General features: G+C 39.5%; 1 protein-coding gene across 2 annotated transcripts; it reads right to left on the bottom strand.

The window, feature by feature from the left end:
- Positions 1 to 698: 698 nt before the first annotated feature.
- LOC133653163 (uncharacterized) lies at positions 699 to 10,151 on the bottom strand. Of its 2 annotated transcripts, none has more exons than XM_062052203.1 (7): positions 10,047 to 10,151; positions 6,719 to 6,812; positions 6,336 to 6,647; positions 1,916 to 2,042; positions 1,718 to 1,836; positions 1,561 to 1,607; positions 699 to 1,453 (listed from the first exon to the last, which is right to left on the bottom strand). In XM_062052203.1, the coding sequence occupies exons 2-7, from the start codon at positions 6,750 to 6,752 to the stop codon at positions 1,283 to 1,285; spliced, it is 810 nt and encodes a 269-aa protein (XP_061908187.1). In that variant the 5' UTR covers positions 6,753 to 6,812; positions 10,047 to 10,151; the 3' UTR covers positions 699 to 1,282. The 2 variants fall into 2 exon arrangements, with proteins under 2 accessions (XP_061908187.1, XP_061908186.1); XM_062052202.1 differs by having other exon boundaries at positions 6,719 to 6,816; positions 10,047 to 10,090.
- Positions 10,152 to 11,126: the final 975 nt, after the last annotated feature.

The raw sequence follows: 11,126 nt of genomic DNA, 5'->3' as shown, positions 1-11,126 counted from the left end.
GTTGTTGATAATATTCATTTTTGTTTCACTACTTTTGGTTTGTTCTGTGTCTCCGCTCAATTGCTCCGTTTATTGCAGTTCTGAGTGTTGCTGGGTCGGGTTTGGTTTTGGAATTGGATTGCAATGTTATGGTATTGCTGTGTATTGTTTTGTTGGATTGATGAATTAAAAAAATAAAAATTAAAAAATTAAAAAAACAATGAAAAAAAAACATTTAAAAAAATAAGATTTTTTAAAAATGAGAATCGATTCTGAATCGCACAACGTGAGAATCGCGATTCGAACTTGAATCGATTTTTTCCCACACCCCTAATATATATACAGGTATATATATATACAGGTATTAGATATATAACGCACTTTCCGCACGCGCAATGATGTCACGTTATCGATGAGAAAATAAATTTTTAGACAATATGATTTGCCTGAGCGGCTAGGAGACACCGTGAGTAGCAGGCGGTACAAAGTGGATAAGAAAAGACAGAAAAAAATAATATATTTATTTATTTTTTAATACTTGGGACTTCACGCGGGCCTGATTTTGGACGCCGGCGGGCCGGATCCGGCCCGCAGGCCGTAGTTTGGGGACCCCTGGTTTAAGGGGTAAAATGACTTAGTGTAGACATGGCCTTAATATCCTTTGTGTTCTTTGATGTTTCCCTCTTACACCCCCCCCCCCTCCCCAGTGTTTACCTGTTTCTCACCTTTTTTGTAAGGGGCACCGGAAGTTGGCAGACCCGTCAGCGATCCTGTTCTGTCTCCCTGTAATGTTTGTCTGATCTTGCATGGGATTGTGCTGAAAATCTTAATTTCCTGACTTCTGAATCTGAATCTGAATACATATTCAACATATAACATATTGTTATAAACGGGACTGCTACTACATTATATATAGAATTGTAGTGTGTTGTATACAAAATGTTGGTGGAGGGTTTTGAAGTTGTTTAGAGGGTTTTGAAGGCTAAAACGGTGACTCCATTTAGCCACATCTTCCAAGTGTTTTTTATCTTTAAAACCCACCAAAAAAAGGCATGTGTTCTTGTCTCTCATAATGATTGTGAACGATAGGCAAAATTCCCAAAAAAGCGCAGTTCCCCTTTAACAATTGCACACACAGTCTTAGTAAATCACTTGCAACACGCCAACTAATAGTACGCGCTTTTTTAGAGATTGCACACGCTAGTAAATCAGGCCCAAAGAATACACTGTCCACCGCAAAACCGTGGTAACAGAAAATGAGCCTCCTGCCCGTGGTGAGGTGTTATCACACACCGCTGCACTTTCATTGGTGCATTGCAAGTATGGAGTACTCCACGCCGCCATCATGCTCAGCCCCCCCGCGGGGAAGGGAGCATCCTCTGCGCGTCTTGTGCACATTCACGTTGGCATACAGCTCGGCGGGTCCGTCCTGAGGACTGAAATCCACGGTAGTGTAGATCACAGCGGCCGTCTCCTAGAAGCAAAAAAAAACACTGTCACCAAACATGGTCCTTGTGTTTAAAACAGAAGTGTGACAAACGTGAGTCACTGAGGTCTCATGTTTCTTTTTTAAACACCTACTGTGGCCTCTTGTTTGGGTGACTCATGCAGACAGTTTCCATACTTGTCTAGAAAGAAATAGGCAATGATTCCATTTTGGAAAATTGCACAATCCACAAAATGTTTAAGATGTTGCGGATTTTACTAAATGCACACAAACACACACCTCAATGCTTACCTAACTGTTTGGATTTCATCTTGAGTCCAAAGAAAACGGCTCCAATCAAGGAGGAGACAACAATGATGAAACTCACGGACACAACGAGAGCTACCAGAGGGCCAAACGTCCAGACAGTCCTAGAAAGCAGACAAGGATGACCATTGTGTTCAAGCATCACCAAGCTGGCAGTAATGTGCATTAGAGTGAAACCAGTACGTGGGGGGCTCGCTGTGCTCCCGAGCTACTTGTGTACCAGTCGACTCTGGACTTGTGCTCGGCGTGACGGGGTCTTGATCGGTTTTGAACAGCGTGTCCTTAGACTGGCTGTGGTCAACTGAAGCTTCTGCACATTGAAAGGATTAGGTCACACTAAAAAATACTTTAGGTTCTGTTGTTCATCTGTGTTAACTCATGTTCTTAATCATGTATATATACAGATTAATCGCCCAATTAATTTTGACCGTACATGCTCCTTTACCTTTACCTTCGGATGGTTACCTGAAAGAGGTTGTTGTTACCTGAGGGTTGTTAAACGGTCAGTGATCAGGTCAATGCGTACATCAGTGCAAAAATGGGTGAGGTGACTGACTGGTGTGCTCACTTTGCAAGCAAGTAATTAATTAACTGTGATTAAAGGCTTACTGAAACCCACTACTACCGACCACGCAGTCTGATAGTTTATATATCAATGATGAAATCTTAACATTGCAACACAAGCCAATACGGCCGGGTTAACTTATTAAGTGCAATTTTAAATTTCCCGGGAAATATCCGGCTGAAAACGTCTCGGTATGATGACGTTTGCGCGTGATGTCACGGATTGTAGCAGAACGACAGCTTAAGTCGTCTGTTTTCATCGCAAAATTAAAACAGTATTCTGGACATCTGTGTTGGTGAATCTTTTGCAATTTGTTTAATGAACAATGGAGACAGCAAAGAAGAAAGCTGTAGGTGGGATCGGCGTATTAGCGGCTGGCTACAGCAACACAACCAGGAGGACTTTGAGTTGGATAGGAGACGCGCTATCCGACGCTAGCCGCCGACCGCACCGATGATCGTGGTGAAGTCCTCCGTCGCGCCATCGATCGCTGGAACGCAGGTGAGCACGGGTGGTGATGAGCAGATGAGGGCTGGCGTAGGTGGAGAGCTAATGTTTTTAGCATAGCTCTGTCGAGGTCCCGTAGCTAAGTTAGCTTCAATGGCATCGTTAGCAACAGCATTGCTAGGCTTCGCCAGGCGGGACAGCATTAACCGTGTGGTTACAGGTCCAGGGTTTGGTTCGGTGTCTCCTGATAGTAGAAGTAATAGTAGTATTGTTGATCTTCTGTCTGTCCTTCCAGTCAGGGGCTTATTTCTTCTGTTTCTATCTGCAGTTAAGCACGATGCTATCACATTAGCTCCGTAGCTAAAGTGTTTCGCCGATTTATTGTAGTGGAGATAAAAGTCACTGTGAATGTCCCTTTCGCGTTCTCGACTCTCATTTTCAAGAGGATATAGTATGGTGGTTTAAAATACAAATCCGTGATCCACAATAGAAAAAGGAGAAAGTGTGGAATCCAATGAGCCCTTGTACCTAAGTTACGGTCAGAGCGAAAAAAATATACATCCTGGCGTCCTGCACTGCACTCTAATCCTTCACTATCACTTTCCTCATCCACAAATCTTTCATCCTCGCTCAAATTAATGGGGTAATCGTCACTTTCTCGGTCCGAATCGCTCTCGCTGCTGGTGGGAATGATTGTAAACAATGTGCAGATGTGAGGAGCTCCACAACCTGTGACGTCACGCTACTTTCGGTACAGGCAAGGCTTTTTTATCAGCGACCAAAAGTTGCGAACTTTATCGTCGATGTTCTCTACTAAATCCTTTCAGCAAAAATATGGCAATATCGCGAAATGATCAAATATGACACATAGAATGGACCTGCTATCCCCGTTTAAATAAGAACATTTCATTTCAGTAGGCCTTTAATCACAATTAATCAAAATTCGGAATTGGGATTACTCTATTTTAAAACAAATTATTTGACAGCATTAAATCAAATAAACATTGCCCATGTAATTATTTTTATAGTGTTTTAGCACTAGGGCTGTACTCATGTGATTAGTCGCAAAACATTATCGTAATAATCATGTAAAAAAGTAAAATAATCACACAATTTATTTTGCCGGAAAATTGCACTTCAAAATACAACCCGACTTGACTTGAGATAATAAGGTTAGAAGGTTTTGAACAATGACGTGCGTTTGTGATGGCCCTGCTTAGCCATCACCCGAGGCTTGGGGCCCTTGGGTGTGTCACATTGACTGACGTGTGCTTTCTCTGAGGTTGCCATGGAGACACTTGACTGAGCTTGATTGAGTTCTGCCCTAGTGGAGCTGGGATAGACTCCAGCCCACCCGCGACCCGGGAGAAAATGGATGGATGGATAGTTCTCTCTCTCTCTCCCTCTCTCTCTTATATTAAATATGTTACGGCGCATGCAGTCATTCCCTCCGCTGCCAGTGCAACAAGAAGCTCCGCTAGAGAGCAGCCGGAAACGACCCGCGACCACGTGCCTACACGGCCGCGGGCAATCTGCAATCAGCGCACCTGGATCTGATGAGCCTCAGCAGTATAAAGACCAACGCAGCAGACGATCCAGCGCCGGAACGTAGTTCTCTGTTCACAGTAAGCTTCGCGTCTCTGGCTCCTCTCCTGTGTCTGCTCTCTTTGTTCCCTCGCTCCTTGTGCTGACTTGTCCCTGTCGTTTCCCTGTTCCCGCAGTATTCTCCGTCGCCTTAGAAGAGAGCTGTGCGCCTCACTTCTTTGGATCTCCCTCTGGACCCTGACTGCCTCCCTCGATCCTCGACTTCCCTCGCTTTGGACCCGGACCTCAGGACAGCTCTCTCCAGCCCCACGGACCTCATGCTTGGATCACGGACCTTTTTCTGCCCAGCCCCTTTGGACTTGTTCGCCTCTACAACCAACACACACTAACAACAAACTCCTGGTAAATACTATTTTGTTCATTCCTGCACATAATCTTGCATGCACACACATAGTAGCATACACACTCCACTCACTCATCAAAAGCTCAATATACCCTGTTGAGTGAGACTTCCTGTGTTGTGTCGTCTCCTTCCCCCTTGTTGTACATAACAAAATAATTTCAAAGTTTCCCTATTTTGGGTTTGACGGCCCTTTAATTAGGTAGTGATAATTGGGGGCTCGTCCGGGGTCTGAACCCATGACCTCTAAAATCACAAAAAAAAAATGTTCGTGAGTGATATTTGGAGACAAAAATTAGATTTGTGTCAATATATTGGCATATATAAAAAAATATATAATAATTATGCTCGCAAGTATTTAATCACGATTAATCAAACTGCAAAAAGTGTGATTAATCTGATTAAAATGTAATTGTTTTTACAGCATTAGTTAGCACTCGTCTCTGAACATTAATATTAGCAACACGGCTGTCCAGGCTGGTCCACTTAGAGCAGGGGTGTCCAAACTTTTTCCACTGAGGGCCGCACACTGAAAAATCAAAGCAAGCGGGGGACATTTTGAAATGTTTTATTTCAAAAACCAATACAATATATGTATAAAATATATACATTTAGGCCTCCACTCAGATCCCGGAGACCCCAAAGGGATTTGGTCAAAAAAATATATAAAAAATGTGTTATTATATAGTATTATTATTATTATTATTACTCAAGGTTTAAATCTCTAGATCAACATTAGGTCTATCTGTCAATATAACGTTGTTAAAGATTTAAGTTGTGTGCCCTTTTTGTCAAAGAAAATCCTGTTTTTTATGGGAAAAACACAAAATATACAATATTTTCACCTAATAAAGATTTTAAGTGGAATATTTGAGATTATATAATAATTGGAGCCTTAAAAAGGTCAATAAATCATAACAACATTGATTTTAACAATTTTTATTATTTTTTTAGCAATGACACTTAAAAAAAAAGTCCCACTAAAATGATTGGGGATCCAAAAGGGTCCTGCTCATTAAAGTGTTAAAAAATATATTACACTTTTTTATATATTTTCAACACAATAATCTCGAGATCAACTTCAGATCTATCCGTCAATTATAAGTTTTATTGTTGTTTATGTTTTTTGTTTGTTCGTTTTAGGCCCTTCTTTAAAATAAAAAAAAAGCTTAGTTTTTTTTATATGGCTAACACAAAATATGCAACATTTTCCCTAGAAATATCTCAACGTGGAATATTTAATGTGACTTAATTGGAGCCTTGAATAGGTCAATAATTCATAATGACATTGATTTTGATTCATTATTATTTTTTAAAGAAAGAAACAGCCTGCATGGCAGCTTTGCGTTATTAGAGTAAACATTGCAACATGTTCTTGTTACATTTGCTCTATTATACCACTTTTTATGTTTTGTTTAGTTTTTTATCATATTTTTAGAATGTGTCGTGGGGCCGTTAAAAAATTACCTGCGGGCCGCAAATGGCCCCCGGGCCGCACTTTGGACACCCCTGACTTAAAGTCTAGGCCCGGACATCTTGGGTTGCCATGGCACTATCACAAATCATAGTCAAGTCAAAATATTTTTTTACCTGACAGTGCTTAAGCAAAGGACTGTGTAATATTGCAAGTGCATAAGTAGACTTACCAGACACCTGAACAACATAATCTGTGTACATATAGTTTGGAGCGCTCATCACAGCACATCTGTAGTGGCCTCCATCAAGAATCCCAACCCTTGATATTTTGAACACAATCCAACTGTCTGTTTCAAACTTGGTGACTCTTCCTCTCAAGAACTGATGGGTGTATCCTGTACTGTCCAGAAGGGCATGACACCCACTTGGATAAACCTTACAGCACGACTTGATATTTGCATTATAAAACGATGGGAAGTCAAGTCTCAGAAAAATGTTGCCAAACTCCTCAATCGTCTGCATCGCTCTTGACCTGGCGATCTCTGAAAAACAAAAGCAATGTCTTAGTCCATAAAAACAGGCAAATAGTAATGACATTTTTATTCTAGCTTACCTAACAAGAGAAGGAAGACGAAGGACAACTTCATTCTGAAAGTATTTTTCAAGGTAGATGAGTAGTCTTGAACGTCTTATTCTCTTTTTAAACACTTCCTTGCAAACAAAAGAGGAAGGTGAAAATTTAGCAGCATGGTGCCCGGAAAATGGGATCCTTTTTGCACGTTTGTCATCAGAAATAGTGCCATAACTTCCCTTTTTCACGTTAACTTAAACCTACATTGCTTTGTTAACATTGCGTAAAGGACATTTGTTGACAATAATTAGGTTAGAGGGCAGCACGGGGGTACAGGGGTTAGTACGTGTGCCTTACAATACGAAGGTCCTCGGTTCAATCCTGGGCTCTGGATCTTTCTGTGTGGAGTTTGCATGTTCTCCCACCTCCAAAGACATGCACCTGGGGATAGGTTGATTGGCGACACTAAATTGGCCCTAGTGTGTGAATATGAGTGTGAATGTTGTTTGTCTATCTGTGTTGGCCCTGTGATGAGGTGGCGACTTGTCCAGGGTGTACCCCGCCTTCCGCCCATGTGCAGCTGGGATAGGCTCCAGCACCCCCGCGACCCCATAAAGGACAAGTGGTAGAAAATGGATGGATGGATGTAATTAGGTTCTACTAACATCACATTTTTTTCTGTAAACAGTAATCCCTCGTTTATTGCTGTTAATTCGTCCCAGACGTAAATGAATACGTTTATCGTAAATGCATTTACGCCAAGTAGGAATCTATAATTATAAACCAAATATTTTTTTAGCAAGAGCATAAAAAAACATGTTTATTACGCTGCAAATTGTTCACCACTTGCCAAGATTTAAAAATGTATTTCTAGCAATGTCCTTAGTTTTACGAGCTTTTGGTAATTTGTAGTAATTAACTTCACATCATAATCTTAATTTGAGTATAAATAATTATATTTGTCTATTCTAGTTTAAAAATGTTAAAATTGAGAAAATAATTATTAAAATAAGATATTTTGTTTCCCCCCCCCACATAGAAAATCTTGTTTAAAGATTATGCAACGGCCTGAATATTTAGGCTCCAGCGCCCCCCGCGATCCCGAAGGGAATAAGCGGTAGAAGATGGATTGGTGGATGGAAGTTGAATAATGCTTGTTTTCAGAATAAAATACTTATTCCCAGAGGTGGGACCAAGTCATTGCTTTGCAAGTCACAAGTAAGTCTCAAGTCTTTGCCCTCAAGTCTCGAGTCAAGTCCCGAGTCAAGACAGGCAAGTCCCGAGTCAAGTCCAAAGTCAAGACTGGAAAGTCTCAAGTCAAGTCACAAGTCCTGCATTTTGAGTTTCGAGTCCTTTCAAGTCCTTTTAACCACAGACTAATATTTTTACACGGATTGTGTATGCTTTTAAACCGCTGTATTTATTTATTAAAACAAGTGCATTTGAAATAGCAGGAAAAAAAATAGTACTGACATTGCAATTCATAATAGCACCATTAACCAGTCATTTTAATAGTTTAAACAATTTTAAACATTTAACTCATTCCTTTACAGAATAAACACATTTGCAAAAACAAGTGCAACTGTACTTATTTGTACAAAAGTGTTAACATTGTATTTCCATGGCATATTGCATTGTAACTAGTTCCACAGCAGTTTCTATTCTGTTCTTACCTTATCTCATTGATCTCATCTCATACTGTACGTGTGTTTATGTGTGCGTACATATGAAAAACATAACAAATACACGAACATAACAATGAACAGAGTTTTACTTTTTAGATGTCAGGGCCCTATGCAATATGTACACATATTCTTAATACAGTAAACATTTTAACTGACCTTTATTTGACTATGTTTGTCTTTTTGTAGGTGGCTAAAATACACGGTGCTGCTGACCGCCGTCTAACGTTATGTTACTGTCTGTGATACATTGACTAACGGAACGTTAAGTATAGGTACCTCATGCAACCCTGCTTAAAAAAATCACTTGATAAAAAGTATGAATAAGGTAGCAAACTGCAGTGGACGCAACAGATTGCTGTGTTTCAAATGATGTTATAACCATAGACATCTTATAAGTAGACGCAGTATTGGTTGCTGTGACGCGAGCATATTGCATCTTGAAGTGGTGATGAGGAGCCGGCGAGCAGCCTAAGCTGACAGTTGACAGGTAGAAAACAAAGATGCCGGGCTGGTGTTCAGCGTTTTTCTGCTCAAATGAGCGGACTGTTGAAAATAGGAATCGGGGGATTACCTTTCACAAGTAAGATTTAACATTAATGTACTATTGGTTGTATTTTATGAAAATAACATTACCACATAGTTGAGAAGGAGCAAAGATCTTCAATATTTATATGTGAAAATCACAAATAAATCTTCTGGGGGAGGATGACGACCCTACAGGGATTTGCTTTACAAACTTTCAGACCCACCTAAAACAAAATTCACCAGCCGCCACTGATTATGATGCATTCTCATTTTAGGCAAAATATAAGACAATACTTTCTTAACAGTATAATTGTAACCAGGAATAAGTCTTCAAGTAACAATATTCAAATACTAACATTGTTGGGTAAGACAGCATTTGGTTTTATTCTGAATCCAGTGAAACACATTGGTGGTTTTAGCTGATATAAAGACTTTCAGGTGTTTATATATGTTTAAGTATTTGGCAGACGCTTTTTCCAAAGTGACATACATAAAAAATACATATATAACAATCACTGTAAACATGATAATTTAAGGGAAGAATGTAATACAAAGTATCAATACAAAGTGTCAAGACAGAATAAACTCTCTGCTGCTGCAGCAACAGAGATACGGTCTATAAGATATACAGATATCTAATGTATTCATACATTGTTTATGTAGGATATACGCATGTATATATAACGTAATTATATTGTTTCTTCAACTTAAAAAATAGCTGACCTTTTTTTCCCCTTTCTCTGGGCTTATATTCCCGGTTTTGATCTCGGACGTCTGGTCACTTATAGCATATAAGAATATTATATTACTGTTAAGCAAACTATGAATAATAAAATATGTGTCCGTTATCATAGCTACACGTATGACAAAAAAGCGTGTGAAAATTAGTGGTATTCAGTGAGGTAAAATGAATTAAATGCGCTGACAGTTCATTGCTCCTGCCAAATGAATTGCACTGAGTGGAGCGGATCACCACTCCAAGATGGCGGCCCCGCGTCTCGTCTGCGCCAGTAAGCAGTAGCGCTCGATGCTGCGTACCCTTATAAGATGTCTATGGTTATGACGTTAGCAGTGAGTTTACAGCCTCACTGATTTAACTACACAGCAAATACAAGTCACGTTACTTAGCCAATAAACGTTATCTTACATTCAAAACTTACCCTTCTTTGTGCAACTTCAAATGTCGAACGAAGTTGGAAGTTGTTGCGTCTCTGTCTGTAATATTCGAACCGCATGATTTGCATACGGCAATTCCTTTTTTGTAGACCAAGTCGTAGTTTTTATACCCGAACGAAACCAACTTTGGTATAAATCTCTCTCACTGGCGCGTTGTTTGACAACTCTTGTTCATTGGTTGTCCTGCAATTTGATTGGCTGAATGCTGTGTGATGAAAACAATGTAGATCTAATTTGATTGGCTGTTGTACTGCGAGCACACACGCTGACACGCAGCACACACGCTGATAGACAGACACGTACAAAATGAAAGCTACGGAGCGCTCCCAAATAACTTTTTAAGCTTTAGGTTTTGGGGAAAGTAGCAAGTCATGTCAAGTCAAAAGGCTCAAGTCCAAGTGAAGTCACAAGTCATTGATGTTAAAGTCTAAGTCGAGTTGCAAGTCTCTTTACATTTTGTCAAGTCGAGTCTAAAGTCATCAAATTCATGACTCGAGTCTGACTCGAGTCCAAGTCATGTGACTCGAGTCCACACCTCTGCTTGTTACTATATTTTATAATGTTCAAAAAACTTTACCTTTCAAGGGTCTCCAAAACCATAACAAAAAACTACATGTGTTCAGCTCATCACTGAGGATGGTACATCATTTAACTCCTAAAACTGAAATACATTTGTGTTTTTATTTTATTTTACTTGACCTATTTCAAAAATCAATATCCCCCGTAAATGATAGTTTTCTCCTCATAATGTAAACAAGCTAAGAATACAAACTGGAAGGCTGTTGTTCTTTACTCGGAAACATAATTGCCATTGTTTTAAAATTAAATTATCGGAACATTTAACACATTATGACTTATAAAAATGGATTGGTATGATCATAACAATAATGCTTTGTGTAATATTGAAATGAGCCTTTTAAGTTTAAGTATTGGGTCTATATTTCTTCTATAAACATTTCCCCAAACTTCAAAACAATATTACATATGGAAAAATAAATGAATGACATAACATATGCAGACATTTCTTATTCAGCATGTGTTTAACTTTATACTGAATAGCAATG

Source organism: Entelurus aequoreus, linkage group LG07 (assembly GCF_033978785.1).
Source record: "Entelurus aequoreus isolate RoL-2023_Sb linkage group LG07, RoL_Eaeq_v1.1, whole genome shotgun sequence".
Taxonomy (NCBI): Eukaryota; Metazoa; Chordata; class Actinopteri; order Syngnathiformes; family Syngnathidae; genus Entelurus; species Entelurus aequoreus.
Note: the sequence above shows the minus strand (reverse complement) of the source record. Positions and strands in the feature narration are given on the sequence as shown.